General features: G+C 39.7%; 1 protein-coding gene across 6 annotated transcripts in view; it reads left to right on the top strand.

Annotated features, from left to right (window-relative positions):
- The window catches only part of TRAK2 (trafficking kinesin protein 2), a 66680-nt gene extending 57653 nt beyond the window's left edge, over positions 1-9027 (top strand). For all 6 annotated transcript variants that reach the window (XM_055345602.1, XM_055345603.1, XM_055345597.1 and 3 more), the window contains 3 exons: positions 285-533; positions 2355-2460; positions 4983-9027. In XM_055345602.1, the coding sequence (XP_055201577.1) occupies positions 285-533; positions 2355-2460; positions 4983-5661 (1034 nt within the window). In that variant the 3' untranslated portion in view covers positions 5662-9027. The remainder of the gene's footprint in view (positions 1-284; positions 534-2354; positions 2461-4982) is intronic.
- Positions 9028-19620: the final 10593 nt, after the last annotated feature.

The raw sequence follows: 19620 nt of genomic DNA, 5'->3' as shown, positions 1-19620 counted from the left end.
TAGGGAAGAATAGATGTCCTTTGTAAACTTTACTTTTGAAACAGAAAGATTATCATTCATACCTTTAACATCTTGTCAGTCTTCCACAAAGAACTTTATAATATTTTACCAAAATATTAAGACTAAGTAATTTTATCCTTATTTTTTTACACATATAGTCCTTTTATTATTATCCTTACTTTTTTATACATATAATTTTAGCCTCTGTTTCAAAATTGAATATTTGTGGGAAATTTAAAATATGCTTTATGGGTTTTGTTTTGTTTTTGGTCTTGCACATTCAGGATCACAAACTTTGCACCACTGGCAGCAGCTTGCTCAACCAAATTTAGGAACCATTCTTGACCCACGACCAGGTGTCATCACTAAAGGCTTTACCCAGTTGCCCAGAGATGCCATCTATCACCTCTCGGATTTAGAAGAGGATGAAGAGGAAGGTATCACTTTTCAAGTGGAACAGAAACCTTCAGTATCCAAGCCAGTAACAGGAATTTTCCTTCCAGCTATTACTTCAGCTAGTGGTCCAGTTACAGGTAAGAACAGTGCTTAGTGGAGTGTAGTCTAGTAATTCTGTATTCTGACTTACAGTATGGCAACTTGACAGCCTCCTTTTAAATTTAACTTGAATGTACTCAGTCCTGAGTTGAAGAAAATTAGTATCTGTGGTGACAGTGGTTCGTAAGCCTTTTGGGCTCAGGATCTTTTTATACCCTTAAAAATCATTGAGAATCCCAGACAGCTTGTCTTGGTGGGTTATATCTATTGCTATTTACCATATTAGAAATCAAAACTGAGAAATTATCAAAATATTTATAAACTCATTTAAAAATAATTACATGCTAACACTATGTTTTATGAAAAATAGCTATTTAAGTAATGAATAGAATGGTTTTGTTTTTATAATTTGCAAGTCTCTCACTTAAGGCTTAAGAGAAGATGGCTGGATTTTCATATAGCTTCTACATTCAGTCTATTATAATACGGTTTTTTGTCTGAAGAGTATGAAGAAAATGCAGGTTCACACAGGTGTGTAGTTGTAAAAGGAGAGAGTATTTTAATAGCCTCTTCAGGTATTTGTGGATAATTCTTTGATATTATACCAAAACTTGATAAGTGGTAGCTTCTTTAAGCTTTATAGAGCAATAAGGAATCCAAACCTATCAGTGAACTTGTCATACTTAGTTACAAAATGTTTTGGTCTATTTACACTTTGAATGCATCTTTTACCCAAGCATGATTTTGTAACATCATGCACTGGTCATTTGGAAAATAGTGGTTCACTGAGTAATGCATATCTTCGAAATGTTAACATATTTCATTGTATAATATATTAAAATTACATTAATATCACCATGTATCTCATCAGTTAAGTCTTTTTAGTATTAGAAAGCTTTAAAGCTCTCAAGGGTGGGTATGAGTTCTCCAAAACTCTAATTTTCATTTGAAAGATCAAATTTTGTCACTGACAGCAAATCTTGTAAGCTATTTTTGTTGAAGAGATAGGCTCACTACCTTCATTTCCAAGAAAATTTCTGCCAGATAGCCAAGTCTGAATAACTGTAATTTGTTAGTTGTTCTTTCAAGTAAAAATGGTGTTCCATGAAAAAATTTCACTCAGTTGCCCATGTGCTTTTCCTTTAGATAACCATTGTGTCTTGGCATGCAGCAGAATACTTAATGCTTACTTCCCATTTAACCACACAGAATATTAAAATATAGAGTCAGGATTTAATAAGTAGCTTTTACTGCTTCATCAAGGACATCCTTATGTGAATCCGGCTTTTTTTTTTTTCTTTTTCTTTTCTTTTTTTACTATTGTGGGTGGACAACAGTGAGGAATATTAGCATTGCTTGATATAGCTTATAGATTTTTGCTAAGGAGTCAGCAGTTTTGCTCATCATTGGTTTTGCACCAGCAGTGCAAATGCCAACCCAGTCAAAAAAGCAAATAGCATCTTGGCATTGCTATAAAAGTAATTTTGACCTATAACCTATGGATTCCCACAAGATCTGCAAACCACACTTTGAAAACCATTGAAGTAGATAGTTTGGCTAGAAACAAGATCTAGAAGACTAGATCTTGTGTGGGGGTGTTTGTATTTTTTCAGAATATATATTTCTCTTATTTCTAAGCTATTTTTAATCCTTTTGAATTATAATTTTAAAGTATTGAAGGATTCAGCTCTATACTAGCCAGTTGATACTAATATGATATTTATGTATATTTCATTTCCATATTTGGTGATTTTTGTGCAAGAGAACCTTGACTAATGCTTAATTAATAGTGATGAATGTTTTGCATTATTAACCTAGTCTTTCAATTTTGTTTGATTCCATTAAAATCTCTACTTCAGTTGCAACCTCAAACCCAGGCAAATGTCTGTCATGCACAAACTCGACATTCACCTTCACCACCTGTAGGATATTGCATCCTTCTGATATCACTCAGGTTACCCCCAGGTAAGGGGTCTGGGCAATTTGAGGCCTAAAGCTTCATTCCTTAACTATGTTTTCATGAATTTATTTTAAAAATTACTTATTTTAACTCCCAGAATGTTAATTAATGTCTTTAGGATATTTTGTCTTTAGGATATCTTCACATTGTATTTCTCCTTTGATCATTTTAACTCTTTGAAGTTGGCAGGGCAAGTGAGTATGTATTGTGTAAGTAAAAAACTAAGGCATAGATAGTTTAGGTAACTGGTCCAAAGGCAGAGAAGTAACAAATGACCCAGCTGCTCTATACCCAGAGTAAGCTAAACTACAAGATCTGGGGGACCAGTCCTCAGCACAAGACTGCCCTCACTGGAGGTTCCCAAAACCACTCTCTGGTTTGATAATTTGCTAGAAAGATTCACAGAACTCACCAAAAGCTATTAGGCTCATGATTGCTGTTTATTACAAGGAATGGATACAGGTTAAAATTAGTCAAAGGAAGAGACATAGGTCAGAGGTCTGGGGAGGGTTCCACATGAAAAGTTTTCCTTGTCCTTAGTATTTAATACTTTCCTAGCATTGTTGTGTGATGGCACATGCAGAGTATTGCCCACTAGGGAAGCTCATGCAAGCCTCAGTGTCCAGATTTTTTAGTGAAGTTTCAGTGCATAGTCATGATTGATTGATTTATCACCCACATTAGTTGAGCTCACCTCCAGGTTCACTAACCTAAAGGCCCTAGCCTAAATCACATGAGTTGTCCTCTCTGGCATAGCTAACCTTCATCCTAAAACTATTGGGTATAGCCAGACTTACCTAGTATGGCCAGCCTTCATCCTAAACAAAGACACATCCTAAACAAACATGTCAAACATGGCATAGATTACCTCCCAGCAGCTGAGGACAAAGGCCAGAACCCTCTGGGCAAGGCCAAAGTATTCACTACACAATCTAGAACATGCATATTCTAACACATAGGTGAGGGTTCTTATTAAGCCACATTGCTGCTATTTCTGTCCTACCACTTCCCAAAAGAATCTAAGGTAGTTTTCAAAAGTACTTAGAGCATTGAGATAATGTTAACTACAAGTAGAAAAGGAAAATGAAGCATATGAAGGGAGAGTAAGGATATAAAATAGAAAAAAACAAGTATGCAAATACTTGTTATCTTTCTAGCTGCCAGTGTGGAGGGAAATAAGACCATAATTCAATGTATATAAGAGCAAATCAATTATTTAGGGAAGCATTTACATTTCATCCAATAAAGATCTCCATAAAGTCTGTGATGAGCACGCATATCTGCAATTTTTCTACATTGTTCTTATAGTCAGTAAGATAACAAGTTTTATAAAATGGGTTCTTGGGAGGATTCTCAGTACAAGATAATACCATCATATGAGGTGTACAGTTTGAGAGAAAGGACAGGCAGTTCTATGGTAAAGTAGAACCAGGGAGGTGGGAAACTGGGAGAATAGTCTATAGACTGCATCCAATTAGAGGTTCTTGGTTGGACTTGTATAACCAAGGAGTCAAACTTGTTTGTAGTTTCTTTCTTTCATACCAGTTGGTACTTTAGAAAGTTTGTTTATTAACAGATGATTAGTTTTAATGATAACTTTATAATCACTAAGAATTTTGTTATCTGAGTATTTTGGTAAAGTGATAGTTTATCTATTAAATACTGGTAACATTTTCTCAAGGGAGGGAAATTAGCTAAGGAAGTCCCTTCATTCTGTCACCATTTCCTTGAGTACACAATTTCTTAGGGTTTTTTTTTTCTTTCTAAAAAATTTCTAAGAAATTTCCAATAGTTGTCAAAGCTTTTAATTATTTTTGTTTTCCCAGAAACACATGTTCAAAGTCAAGGTTAAGAAAAATTTGTTTCGTAGGTCTCCTTATACTACTATTGTTTGGAATTAACATTCTTGAAAATGGAAGTTTAACAATTTCAACTTTTGAGAGTTCTTAGAAATATAAAATTGTAAGATTAAAAGAAGAAAATTCTCCTTAGAAGAGCATCTTAGGTTTAATATAAAAGATTGTATTTTCTAAAACGTTGGACAATTATTTACTCTTGGGTTGTTTCACTCTGGTGTATTTCACTATATGGAATGAATATATAAAAATTTCTGAAGGTTACTGTCTTTAATTTCTATCATAAAATTTAGTTGTATTCCCAAAGATACATATTTTGAGTTAAAATTTAGGAATAAAGTTATCTAAGAGTAAACTTTTTCATATCCTATGAAAAGGAGTATGTTTCAATGAGTTAGTAACTTAGTTACAAATTGCAATTAACCAGTCATTCAAGTAACATATCAAAATTCTTAATCTTCAGATCTTTCTACAGAGTTCAATTACTGATGTATTGCCTCTTATTCTATATTTACTACAGATAACTAATGTAATTACTTTAAATGCTGACTTGTAAATTACTTTTTATTTTTAAACACTCTCCTGTTCTTTCTTTGTTTCTTTTTTTCTTTCTCTCTCTCTCTCTCTCTCTCTCTCTCTCTCTCTCTCTTTCATTTTTCTTTTTTTCAAAGCTCTGGGTTCCCTTCATTATCCTGTGGAAGTAGTGGTAGCAGTTCATCAAACACGGCGGTGAATTCTCCTGCTATGTCCTATAGACTCAGCATTGGTGAATCTGTTACCAATCGACGAGATTCCACTATAACCTTCAGTAGCACCATGAGCTTGGCCAAACTTCTACAAGAGCGCGGCATTTCTGCTAAAGTGTATCACAGCCCGGTTTCAGAGAACCCCCTTCTCCAGCCTATCCCTAAAGCCCTGGCTATTCCTTCCACACCACCGAATTCACCATCTCACTCACCTTGCCCTTCTCCTTTGCCCTTTGAGCCTCGAGTGCATCTCTCCGAAAATTTTTTGGCCTCTCGACCAGCAGAAACATTCCTCCAGGAGATGTATGGTTTAAGACCTACACGGAACCCTCCTGACATTGGCCAGTTGAAGATGAACTTAGTGGACAGGCTGAAGCGACTGGGGATAGCCAGAGTGATCAAGACCCCTGATGCACAGGAAAATGGAAGAAGCCAAGAAGCAGAGGTTGGTCTTCAAAGACCAGACTCTGCTGTTTACTTAAATTCAGGTAGCAATTTATTGAGTGGACTGAGGAGGAATCAGAGTCTTCCAGTCATGATGGGTAGCTTTGGCACCCCAGTTTGCACAACTTCACCGAAAATGGATATCCTGAAGGAAAACTGAGGTTCAGCAGTTAAGTGGCCTCTTAAATTAGCACATGAAGGATAGATTTGCACTGATACATGTAGTGTGGTCTGACTGAGAGACAAGGAATGTTGTAGACGGGTTGTGAATGTGGAAAGGGGAAAGTGGAAGAATGGAAACAGAATTGGGATGAGGCTCCAATGAATAAGGTTTAATAAATTGAAAGTATAAATGAATGGGTCATGAGTGTTTGGAGGCAGAAAAGGAAGAAAGGTTTAATTCACTCATTCAGTTGAGTGTTCCTATCTTGAGAATAAAAAGTGACTGGACAATAAATTCAGTAATATCGAAATATACCAGATATACTGAACCTGCTAGCATATTTACTTCTAGTAAGCGAAAGCAGGAAGAACCCAGGTTAGGGGATGGGAAGAGAAAGAGAGCAGCTTTGACCATTGCCTATAAAAAGCAGAGCTGCTGGGCTAAGCCCAGTCTGTTACTGAGACAAATGAGATAGTTTTTATGTTTTACCCTGATAATAATGTCTGTTTATTTTTTTTAATAATGTCTGTTTAAATTACATATCCATCAAATGGTATGTACACAGCATTAGCAAATAAGGAATTTTATCTTTTTCATAAAATCAAAATAGTGGAAACTCCCTTTTTGTTTTCTGTTTTCAAGCCTTTGAGCCAGTAGGGGCCCAGACACCACCCAAATTCCTTTTGTATTTGTGATTAATAAAAGTTCATTTTTAAATTTGTATTTTTATACAATACCTCCAAAAAAATACAACATGAATTGGAGGCAGGGGGTCGGGTAGGAAGGATTTACTTTAAGAAGGAAAATATGGGTAGGTTGGAACCAAGGAAACTTGTTTTCAGAATATATCTTTTAGATAAGTATAGTGGCCAAGGCTTATGAACACAATTACTTGTCTTTCAAATTTCCTTGGAGGCTGGAAGGGGTTAAACCAGAAGTGCAATCAGTAGGAATTAGGGAATGTTGTGTATTTATGTCTGTATGTTGTTTTGTAAGGAAAGTTAGTTGCAACTAAACTTTTTCCAAAGTGCTATGCATATTTTTCATTGAAGATGACATGTATTTGCACAAAAATTCTCAGGCTTATTAAATTATTATAAGCTAAAGTAAAACCCAGGTGCTTGCTTTGAGTTTGTGGTTTTTTTAAATGTCACTGCCTTTTTCTTGATGTATACAGAATTAGAGAATGAACTTTTTGATGGGAAAATGGGAAAGTCAAAGCTTTTGCTTTTTTCCTGGGATTCCTTTTTTTTTTTTTTTTTTTTTTTACAAATTCTGTGAAATGGCAAAGTGAAACTCATGGATTAGGTTTCAGCATTCAGCAGTGTGACGCAAGGCTGTGAATTGGGAGGAAACAGATCTGTTCTGCCAAGTGTTGCTGAACAAGGTCTGTTCTTCATGAAATGACATGGCTTTCTCTACACAGGACAGTTCAGAAAAAAATGCCAGTATATGAAAGGGATGATGGAGAAGAGATGAGGGAGGAAGATAATTACTTTTTTTTTTTTTACTTTTTTTTTTTTAATGGGAGGCATATTACATGATCTTTTTGGAGCTTAATTTTCAAGTGTTTTGCTCCTTTCTTCTGACTTAACTGAAAGGCAATTTTCTGAAGAATTCTTGATAAGAGTCTTGCTCCTTTGATTCCCATTGATGTACCTGTTCTGATGGCTGAAGAGGGTCCTTCCTTTCCCCTCTACGGTGCCTCTCCTATACGAAGAGCTATGTGTCAAAAGGTAGAAAAACCAACATGCATGCAGTAGTAAGAATGTGTGAGTATACCATGCTTTTTAGAACCTTAATAAAACTTTTCTAATTTCTTAAAAACAAAAAAAGTGATAGTGTCTTCTCCCCTTCTGTCAGTCATGCTGAAGTCAGTGGACCTCACACATAACATGTTCAGAAAGGATTCCAGCAGGTCCATAAGTGAATGTAAGTGTCCCTGAATGTGGTAGGCACTAATCAGAAGAATTCTTTGTTTAAAGATGTTGAAATTTCCAGAATATTCCCAACTCACTTTTTAAAAAATGGTATCTGAGTTTCTACTTTCTTAAGTAACTCTGGGGTGCTTATTTTAGCCGATTCTTAAAGCTTTTTATTTATTCTCTAAGAAGGTAATCTTCCTGTTGCCAGTTTCCAAGAAACATCAAGAAGTAGGAAAATACAAGGCCAGAGAGTGTAGTACAAAGTGTTAAATTATCAGATTTGTGTATCTTATATAAATAGCTATGAACTAAGCTAGATTTTGGAGTGTTCCATACAATTAGTATACTTTTTAAAATAACTGATGCTAAAGTGATCATTTTGGAAGCAGGGTGAAGGCATATTCACAGCCAAATAAGCACATCTAATTAAAGAAAACCAGACTTAAGTTTTTGAAAATTAAATTGATGTTACTATTCCACCACAAACATAATGATTGTATACTGGTGTATTCTTGTCTCTAGAAATGAATCCGTTTTGAAATTGGGTTTTGCTATTTTTAAAGATGCCACCTAAAATCATTTTTGGTACAGCCTGAGAATCTCTATTCTAACAAAGCTGTGCAAAGTATAGTGAGAAGACCTGAAGCTTCGTAGTAAGTTTCTCCTCCGTTTATCTGTTATACTTTTTAGTCCTGTCGCATTTTAATTCTTCAGTATCAACTGTGTATGTACTTTTATGCCAGTATGGGAAACTCCAATCTTTTTTTTTCTCCTTCAGGAGGGTTCTCAGTGATTATACCTCAGGTATTTCTGAGTATCCTACTATCTATAGGAGGGATACCTTTGTGAGCTCAGAATGAAAAGTTTTCCTGAATTATGATGATCCCAAATCTTATGTAAATAGCCTTAGGCATGGGTCTTAGGGAGAATTTCATGACCATCGTTAAGTAGTTTTTTAAAAAGTTTTATACTTTATGTCCTTGATTTGACATGAATGAACAGAGTTTGGCAAAGGGAGGAAATAAAGAGACAGCTCACGACAAGAGCTGATTCTCTTTAAAGGGTTATTTTATACAGTATTCAAAGTCTGTTATTTTTTTCTGACCATTCTAGTACATAATTAGTACTCGTTGGTTACTAACACTGACTTTTGACATCTGGAACTAGAGCTCTCAAGTGCTTAATGGTCCACTGCTTTGATGTCAGATGCCCCCAGGCCTGTATCCAGTGCAGTGTGGACCCCACCGTGTCTACAACCAGGTGGTTTCACTGCAGAGCACGGCTGCCCAGGAGTGGTGTTTCAGGGGCCTCTGGTGCAGCCAGGGAAATACTGTTGTGTGGTATCTAGGGCTCGGCTTTGTCAAACAGCTTTCCGTGCACCTCCCTTTGCTTTGTCAAATGTAAATCAGATAATAAACATGATATCTTCTTAAGTGTTTATTTGCCTTTCTGTGTTTTTGTCCCAGTTCTTTTCATAGCTTATCCTGCATTGAGTCTTTCCTTTCCATTATGCTGGTTTTGGTAGAGAAAACAACCTTTACTTGCCAAACCAATACAAAACAAACCAACAGTACTAAAGAGATCTTATTGTATTTTCTGAGATATTTTTTAAAAACAGAATAAATGAAGTTGTCTATATTCGCCATATTGTCTCCTTAGTAAAATAAGAGCAACAAAAAAGTCATTGCAGAGCTTTAATTTGAAAAGACGGAGAAAATGTGAAGCATTTTTTCCCCTATAAATTATGATTTTTGGCAGTCTCCCCTTTGCTGTCCTGCCTGCCACAGCCTTGTGGTGTATTCAGTAAACTTCTATCTCTTTTGTTCAGCGTTGATGAATTCTTTCACCACCCATACCGCTGACCCTTACCGAATTGGAGTGCCCTGCATTTGGTGTCCTATATGGGGACTTATGCTGGCCTGGGACTCTTCCCAAATTCTCCAGGAATTTCTTGGGACTTTCCCTCAGGAGACTGACTGTAGTATTTGGGGAAACAGGATCCAAAGCCCCAGGAAAAACGGACTGAACTGCTCTTGTCTGAAAGAGTAAGGGATTTTTTCCTTCTTGCCCTTCAAAGGGACCCTTCCCTCCCTCTTCTCTTTTCAGCTCTTAACCCTAGGGCTCCTCGGACAACTGGCCATCTCTAGCCGGGGCAACTCTCTGATGTGGTCTAAAGCTCTAAAGGTGAACAGGCTGGATGCTGGTACCTCTGAGGACAAAGGATCCCTTTCCCCTCCTCTCCCACTCCATCTCCTCTGAGGTCTACATTCCCAATGTGCTGCTTTTGGAACTCCCTCCCTCCCCTTTTCCTTTGTTCCCATGGATCCAACTGCCATCTTGATCTACAGGCAAAACACCTTCCTATGCCTCTGAGTGGTGCATCCTTCCCCCTCCTTTTTTCTGACCCAGTCTGGCCACCTAGTGTCCAGCTTTCCCTGTTGAGAGGATACCCAGCAGGGATTGCTATTGCCATTTGCTGCAACCCTCTCCTTGGTGGGATGCTCCAGTAGAGTCAGTCACCCCATATGAACTCTAGTCCTTTTTCAGGTGGGACACCCTGACCAAAATTGCAACCACAAGTCGAAGCTCCATTCCCTTTAGTGGGATGCCCCTTTGGGAATCAGCAGCCCATCTTCCCCTCTATGGGACAAACCCCCTCTATTCCTTTGGACTCATCCTTGGACTATATTCTTTTTTTTTAAGATTTTATTTATTTATTCATAGAAACACAGAGGAGAGGGAAAGAGAGGTAGAGACACAGGCAGAGGGAGAAGCAGGTTCCATGCAGGGAGCCCGATGTGGGACTCGATCCCTGGTCTCCAGGATCACACTCCAGGCTGCAGGCAGTGCCAAACCGCTGCACCACTGGGACTGCCTGGACTATATTCTTTTTAAAATGGAACAAATGTGATGCCCAAGTCCTGAGAAAAATGTCTCTTTTTTAATGTAATGTTTCCTGGCTTCAGTACAAAGTCCCCAGATCAAGAGATATGGCCCTTTCATGGAAGCCTTTCTTACTATTTTCCAGCTTGACCTCTATTGCCAGAATTCCTCCAAATGGTCTGGAGTCCCATATGTGCAAGGCTTCATGGCATTGTCCCCAAATCTTGACCTCTTCAAAAACTGTAGAATGTATCTTGCTAGGTTTCATGGCCATCTGACCCTGCAGATAGCTATCAAGTCTGAAACTTTGAGGTTTTGCTGAGTTAAATGATAAGTTGGATTGAATTCATTGGGTATCTAAGTCATTTCCAAATAAGATGAAATCCTAAAGCATTGATTAATGAACATAGGCTTGTCTGCCTTTTTTTTTTTAATGATACTCAACATGGGAGGATTATGAGAATTTCTTTTTTTTAAGATTTTATTCATGAGAGACAGAGAGGCAGAGACACAGGCAGAGGGAGAAGCTGGCTCCATGCAGGAAGCCGATGTGGGACTCAATCCCGAGACCCCAGGGTCACGCCCTGGGCCAAAGGCAGGCACTAAACCACTGAGCCACCCAGGGATCCCCGGCTTGTCTGCTTTTGACTTCTTATTGCAGAGAAACTAAAAATACTTGGGTCTATTTGAAAACATGCTTTGTGCCTCGTTGAAAGATTGTACTATGAAAACTTAATGTTCTTAAAAATTATTAAATGTATTCATAAATTTGCCAATCTAAAGAATTTTGTAATAGTAGTTCACAACTACTTAGTTACTACTTAGTTTTCACTGGAAATAAAGGTTCTAGGAGTTAAAATTTTGCTATTTGTAATTAAGACTGATGGAAACAATAAGGAAAAGGAGGGGCAAGATGGCGGAAGAGCAGGGTCCCCAAATCACCTGTCCCCACCAAATTACCTAGATAACCTTCAAACCATCCTGAAAATCTACGAATTCGGCCTGAGATGTAAAGAGAGACCAGCTGGAACGCTACAGTGAGAAGAGTCCGCGCTTCTATCAAGGTAGGAAGACGGGGAAAAAGAGATAAAGGAACAAAAGGCCTCCGAGGGGGAGGGGCCCCGCGAGGAGCCGGGCTGAGGCCGGGGCGAGTGTCCCCAGGACAGGAGAGCCCCGTCCCGGAGGAGCAGGAGCTGCACCAACCTTCCCGGGCGGAAAGGGGCTCGCAGGGAGTTGGAGCAGGACCCAGGAGGGCGGGGATGCCCTCGGGCTCCCTGGGACACTAACAGACACCTGCGAGCGCAGGAGAGTGCCCGAGCTCCCTAAGGGCTGCAGCGCGCACGGAGGGACCGACCAGAGCAGCTCGGAGGGGCTCGGGAGCGGCTCCAGGGAGGGGGCTGCGGGGCGGGAGCGCGAATCCCACAGCGCAGGCCCCGGAGCACAGGGCGCCGGGACACAGCCCAGGATCCGGCCTCCCCCGGGACAGGCAGAGGCCGGGAGGGCCCAGGACAGCGAGGACGCTCCTGCCCCGAGCTGAGCAGATCAGCGGCCCCGCCCCGGAGCCTCCAGGCCCTGCAGACGGAGAACCGAGAGCCCGGAGCCCCGTAGTTCCTGCGGAGGCTGAATCCAGGCTTCCAGAGTTGCCATAGCAACTGCTGCTGTTCCTCCTGGGGCCCCACGGGGTAAACAACCCCCGCTGAGCCCTGCAGCAGGCAGGGGCAGAGCAGCTCCCCCAAGTGCTAACACCTGAAAATCAGCACAGCAGGCCCCTCCCCCAGAAGACCAGCTGGACGGACCAGTGATACTCCCCCGTGTTCCAATACAACTTGTTTTTGACCACTCTGCACTGAGCAAAATGACTAGAAGGAAAACCTCACCTCAAAAGAAAGAATCAGAAACAGCCCTCTCTCCCACAGAGTTACAAAATCTGGATTACACTTCAATGTCAGAAAGCCAATTCAGAAGCACTATTCTACAGCTACTGGTGGCTCTAGAAAAAAGCATTAAGGACTCACGAGACTTCATGACTGCAGAATTTAGATCCAATCAGGCAGAAATTAAAAATCAATTGAATGAGATGCAAACCAAACAAGAAGTCCTAACGACGAGGGTTAACGAGGTGGAAGAACGAGTGAGTGACATAGAAGACAAGTTAATGGCAAAGAGGGAAACTGAGGAAAAAAGAGACAATCAATTAAGGGACCATGAAGACAGATTAAGGCAAATAAATGACAGTCTGAGGAAGAAAAACCTACGTTTAATTGGGGTTCCCGAGGGCGCCGAAAGGGACAGAGGGCCAGAATATGTATTTGAACAAATCCTAGCTGAAAACTTTCCCAATCTGGGAAGGGAAACAGGCATTCAGATCCAGGAAATAGAGAGATCCCCCCCTAAAATCAATAAAAAACCGTTCAACACCTCGACATTTAATAGTGAAGCTTGCAAATTCCAAAGATAAAGAGAAGATCCTTAAAGCAGCAAGAGACAAGAAGTCCCTGACTTTCATGGGGAGGAATATTAGGGTAACAGCAGACCTCTCCACAGAGACGTGGCAGGCCAGAAAGGGCTGGCAGGATGTATTCAGGGTCCTAAATGAGAAGAACATGCAACCAAGAATACTTTATCCAGCAAGGCTCTCATTCAAAATGGAAGGAGAGATAAAGAGCTTCCAAGACAGGCAGGAACTGAAAGAATATGTGACCTCCAAACCAGCTCTGCAAGAAATTTTAAGGGGGACTCTTAAAACTCCCCTTTAAGAAGAAGTTCAAGTAACTCTGAACGTGAATGGGCTTAATGACCCCATCAAAAGGCGCAGAGTTTCAGACTGGATAAAAAAACAGGACCCATCTATTTGCTGTCTACAAGAGACTCATTTTAGACAGAAGGACACCTACAACCTGAAAATAAAAGGTTGGAGAACCATTTACCATTCAAATGGTTCTCAAAATATACCCTAAAAACTACAGAACACTTCTGAAAGAAATTGAGGAAGACACAAAGAGATGGAAAAATATTCCATGCTCATGGATTGGCAGAATTAATATTGTGAAAATGTCAATGTTACCCAGGGCAATTTACACGTATAATGCAATCCCTATCAAAATACCATGGACTTTCTTCAGAGACTTAGAACAAATTATTTTAAGATTTGTGTGGAATCAGAAAAGACCCCAAACAGCCAGGGGAATTTTAAAAAAGAAAACATATCTGGGGGCATCACAATGCCAGATTTCAGGTTGTACTACAAAGCTGTGTTCATCAAGACAGTGTGGTACTGGCACAAAAACAGACATATAGATCAATGGAACAGAACAGAGAACCCAGAAGTGGACCCTGAACTTTATGGTCAACTAATATACGATAAAGGAGGAAAGACGATCCACTGGAAGAAAGACAGTCTCTTCAATAAATGGTGCTGGGAAAATTGGACATCCACATGCAGAAGAATGAAACTGGACCACTCTCTTGCACCATACACAAAGATAAACTCAAAATAGATGAAAGATCTAAATGTGAGACAAGATTCCATCAAAATCCCAGAGGAGAACTCAGGCAACACCCTTTTTGAACTTGGCCACAGTAACCGGAGAAGGACAAACAGTGTATGTTCTCATTCATTTGGGGAATATGAATAATAGCGAAAGGGAATATAAGGGAAGGGAGAAGAAATGTGTGAGAAATATCAGAAAGGGAGACAGAACATAAAGACTTCTAACTCTGGGAAATGAACTAGGGGTGGTGGAGGGGGAGGAGGGTGGGGGGTGGGGGTGAATGGGTGATGGGCACTGAGGGGTACACTTGACGGGATGAGCACTGGGTGTTATTCTGTATGTTGGTAAATTGAACACCAATAAAAATTAATTTATAAAAAAAAAACAATAAGGAAAGCAATTCTGTTGGAAAATAGGAGGCATAAAAGAAAAGTATAAGGAGGGGCACCTGGGTGGGTTAGTCAGTTAAGATCTGCCTTTGGCTCAGGTCATGATCCCAGGATTCTGGGATCAAACCCCACATCAGGCTCTCTGTTCAGTAGGGAGCCTGCTTCTCTCTCTCCCTCTGCCTAGTGCTACACCTGTTTGTGCTCTCACTTTTTCACTCTCATTCTCTATCAAATAAATAAATAAACTCTTTAAGAAACAAAAAGGTATAAGGAAAGCGAATACATTTTTGTTGAGGGGAAAAGAAAGTAATTTTGTTCCAAAATGAGACTACGTATGTGGACAGAAAAGACTTACAGCAAAATCTGAATGCAAAAGAAAGTTGTAGCTCTGTAAAGGGAAAGCTCTAGAAAAGAATTTTATTTGTGGTTAGGATAAACTAAGATTGAAACAAATGAGTACCTGAACCCTCTGAAATTCAGAAATTCTCAATGAGTAGTCTTTGTTCAATAGCAATTAAAATTATTTGCATAAGTTCAATGAGAATCTATTCTTGTAACAAGACACCATTGGAAACATTGGTTATATTACCAAGGTTTTGACTGAACTGTCATATTTGAGAGAGACATCCATAGACTTATATAACGAGACAGTTGTAAGGAATTAAGGTTGACTTTATGAAGCCAATAGATCTCCTTAGAAATAATAATTAGAGGGATCCCTGGGTGGCGCAGCGGTTTGGCGCCTGCCTTTGGCCCAGGGCGCGATCCAGGAGACCCCGGATCGAATCCCACATCGGGCTCCCGGTGCATGGAGCCTGCTTCTCCCTCTGCCTGTGTCTCTGCCTCTCTCTCTCTCTCTGTGTGTGTAACTATCATAAATAAATAAAAATAAATAAATAAACATTACAGCAAAGGGCCAGAAAATTTTACAAAATATTTTAATTTTGCATTATTTACTACCACTTAAAAAGCTATTTCAAACGTCTTTCAAGGGAATCTCTAGATCCACACAGTTCTGTACAATAATGTGAAGAATTAACACAATGTTTCATTCATGTTCCATCTAGATCTAAACATACATATGTAAAAATTTTAAGGTAATCAGGATTCATATTGCAAAATATTCTTCAGCCACAAATTGCAGGTGTTGCAAGTGCCACTCCAATATATAAGTACCCATGGAATTACAAATTGAAACATTAGGGGGCGCCTGGGTGGCTCAGTAGGTTAAGTGTGTGACTCCTGATTTCCACTCAAGTCATGATCTCAGGGTCATAAGACTGAGTCCCCCATAGGACTCTATGCCCAGCTCAGGTCTGCTTGAGATTCCACATGACATTCCCTCTGCTCCCTCCCCCACTCAAGCCCTCTCTCTCTTTCTCTCTAAAAAATAAATTAAAAATCTTAAAATAAAAAAATTAAAACATTAGAAGAAGCAGAAAAATGGATGCTTAGCACCACTGGAAAACAGTATTTCATTATGTATGAATCTGCATCCATGTTGAGAGCTTTCCACGAGTTACCTTTGTTCTAACCCACTGAGGCTTCCCTCATTCCTCCTGAATTCTAAAACAGTTTCAGTCTCAGACCTTAGCAGCAGCACAACCCAGAAGCATTCCTAGCATTAAAAAAAAAAAAAATGTATTATTGAGCTATAGCTGACATACAATGTTATATTAGTTTCAGATATACAATATAGTGGTTCCACAATTCTATACATTACACAGTGCTCACCAGAAATCTAGTCACCATCTGTTACCATGCAATGCTATCACAATATTACTGGCTATATTTCCTATGCTGTACTTTATATCCCCATGACTTGTTTAATTACTGGAAGTTTGTACCTCTTAATCCCCCTCCTCTATTTCGCTCATATCCTCTCTCCACCCATCTGGCGAACACCAGTTTGTTCTCTGTATTTATGAGTCTGTTTCTGTTTCTGTATGTTTTGTTTATTTGGATTCCACATATAAGTGAAATCATCTAGCATTTTTCTTACTCTGAAAAGATTCTCAGCATCACTAATCAAAGGAAAGTATCCATGGAATTACAAATTGAAACATTAGGGGGCGCCTGGGCTCAGTAGGTTAAGTGTATGACTCCTGATTTCCACTCAAGTCATGATCTCAGGGTCATAAGACTGAGTCCCCTACCCCTGCTCAGGCATAGAGTCCCATGCTTAGGCCTGCTTGAGATTCCACATGATATTCCCTCGGCCCCTCTCCCACTATTTCGCTCCATGCAATGCAATTTCAGAGGAAATGCAAATCACAATGAGATATCACCTCACACTTGTCAGAATGGCTATTATCAAAAAGACAATAAGTCCTGGCAAGGATGGGGAGTAAAAGGAATCCTCTTGTGGGTTGGAATATAAATTGGTACAACCACTGTGGAAAACAGTATAGAGGCTCGTCAACAAATTAAAAATAGAAATGCTGGAGAGAGTCCAAGATGGTGGGGGAGTAGGAGACCTTCGTTTTGTTGGTCCCGGGAATTCAGCTAGATAGCTATTAAATCATTCAGAACACCTGTAGACTCAACCAGAGATCTAAGGAAAGAATAGCTGTAACTCTACAAGTAGAAAAGACTTCAAATATTTTATTTATTCATTCATGAGAGACACAGACAAATAGAAAAGCGACCCCTTTTTGCAAAATAGGAGCTGTGGAGAAGTGTATCTGAGGCAATAATGGGAAGATAAACTACAGGAGGACGGAGCCTTCAGCAGCTGGCTCCCAGTAAGTGATAGAGCAACAGAGGGCAAAATCAGGACTTTTAGAAGTCTGCTCCCATGAGGGACTCCTTCCCTGAATGGCATTTAGGTGGCAAAGCAGGACAGAAACCTAGGTGAGACGGTATGGTCTCCGGATTCTCGGAGTCTCAGGAAAACCAGGGGGTGCCTGAGGGCAGCAGAGTTCCCAGGCGTCTGAGTGGCGAAGCCAGCTGCAATCAGCGAGCCCAAGACTGGGCTCTCATTTCAGGGTTGCCATAAGCTGTGACCCGTCGCACAGTTGACATCACTGCTCTCTAAGCAGGGGCCCAGCAAATGGCAGAGCCAGCGAGACCCCCCTTCCTCCCCTGGGAGGAGCACTGATATGCTCAGCACTCCTGAGCATATCACAGGAGTCTGCAGCGTTTGGGGACTCGAAAAGGGGTCGTATGCCTGAGATAAAAATGCTCAGTCACAGGCTGGGTGAGCATGGAGTGTGGTTGGGGACCAGGGTGACAGGAGGGATTGACTGCCTTTCCCTGAGGGCACACTGAGGAGTGGGGCCCAAACTTTCAGCTCCAGGGCTAGAGATTGGGAGGCCACCATTTCACATCTTCTAAAGTGGCGAGGAAAGCCTTCAGAGGACAAAAGCCACATAGAACAATATACAGCAGATGACTTTCAGAGGACAAAAGCCACATAGAGCAATATGGAGATGACTCAGCCTGGCCCCCTGGCATAGGCAGTGGAATTCCACCCAGGGCAAAGACACTTGAGAATCAATGCAGCAGGCCCTCCCCCAGAAGATCTGCAAGGAGATCCAGCCAAGATCAACTCTACCAAACATTGACAACTGCAAAACTGGAGCACCAGGGGAATACAGCATATAGAATTCATGTTTCATTCCCTACAATTCTTTAGTCTTTCAATTTTAATTGTTTTCTCTTTCCTTTTTCTTTTTTCTTTCAAATATTTTATTTATTCATTCATGAGAGACACAGAGAGAGGCAGAGACATAAGCAGAGGGAGAAGCAGGCTCCATGCAGGGAGCCTGATGTGGAACTCGGTCCTGGGACTCCAAGATCAGGCCCTGAGCCAAAGGCAGACACTCAACTGCTGAGCCACCCAGCTATCCCTCTCTTTCCTTTTTCAACCAATTTCTTATTTTGCCAACTCTATTTAAAAATCTTTTTAAATTTTCAGTTTTACACTTATATTGTATCCTTTCATTGTATTTAATTTTATTTTTGTGTGTATATATATATATTTTTTTTCATTACACATTTGGGTTGCAGTTTCTTCTAACATACCAAAATACACCTGGAATCTAGTGTATGGCTCTGTTCTCACCTGTCTGTTTATGTTCACTTTTTTCTTCTTTTTGTTATTATTTTTTCTGTTTTGTTAAAGTCCTTTTTTAAAGATTTTATTTATTTATTCATGAGAGACACAGAGAGAGAGAGGCAGAGACACAGGCAGAGGGAGAATTAGGCTTCCCGCAAGGAGCCCAACGCAGGACTCGATCCCAGATCCCAGGATCATGCCCTGAGCCAAAGGCAGACACTCAGCTGCTGAGCCACCTAGGTGTCCCTGGTAAAGTCTTTTTTAATTTTCATCTTTACAGTTACATTCTAACCTTTTAATGTATTTGATTTTATTTTTGTATATATATGTTTTTCTTTCTTTACAATTTTGAGATGTAGTTTCTTCTAACTATCCTACCAAAATACACTCAGGATATAATGTATTGCTCTGTTCATCTGTCCATTTATATTCCCTTTTTTGTCTTTTTATTTTAATTTTTACAGTTACATTCTATCCTTTCATTGTATTTAATGTTATTCATTGTATTTAAATTTTTTTGTAAATATATAAGTTTTTCTTTCGTTACAATTTTTGGATCTAGTTTTCTAACAAACACACCAAAATACACACAGATCCAGTGTATTGCTCTATTCTGTTCACCTGTCTGATTATATTGCTTTTTTTTTTCAGTTTTGGGTCTCTTCTGATTTGTTCAGTGTATATTTCTCTGGAGTTGTTGCTATCTTAGTATTTTGTTCTCTCATTTATCTATTCTTCTCTGGACAAAATGACAAGATGGAAAAATTCACCTCAAAAAAGAGAACAAGAGGCAGTACTGACTGCCAGGAACCTAATCAGTATGAACATAAGTAAGATGTTGGTAATAGAGTTCAGAATAATGATTATAAAGGTACTAGCTGGGTTTAAAAAAAGCATAGAAGACACTAGAGAATTTCTTTCTAGAGAAATAAAAGAACTAAAATCTAATGAAGTCAAAATCAAAAAGGCCATTAATGAGATGCAATAAAAAATGGAGGCTCTAACTGCTAGGATAAATGAGGCAGAAGAGAGAAATAGTGACATAGAAAACAAAATGATGGAGCATAAAAAAGCTGAGAAAAAGAAAAACAGCTACTGGATCATGAGGGGAGAATTCAGGAGGTAAGTGATATAATAAAGTGAAACAATATTAAAATAATTTGGATCCCAGAAGGAGAGGAAAGTAGGGGGGCAGAAGGTTTACTGGA

Source organism: Nyctereutes procyonoides, unplaced genomic scaffold (genome assembly GCF_905146905.1).
Source record: "Nyctereutes procyonoides isolate TBG_1078 unplaced genomic scaffold, NYPRO_anot_genome, whole genome shotgun sequence".
Classification (NCBI taxonomy): domain Eukaryota; kingdom Metazoa; phylum Chordata; class Mammalia; order Carnivora; family Canidae; genus Nyctereutes; species Nyctereutes procyonoides.
This window is presented reverse-complemented; position numbering and strand designations above follow the sequence as displayed.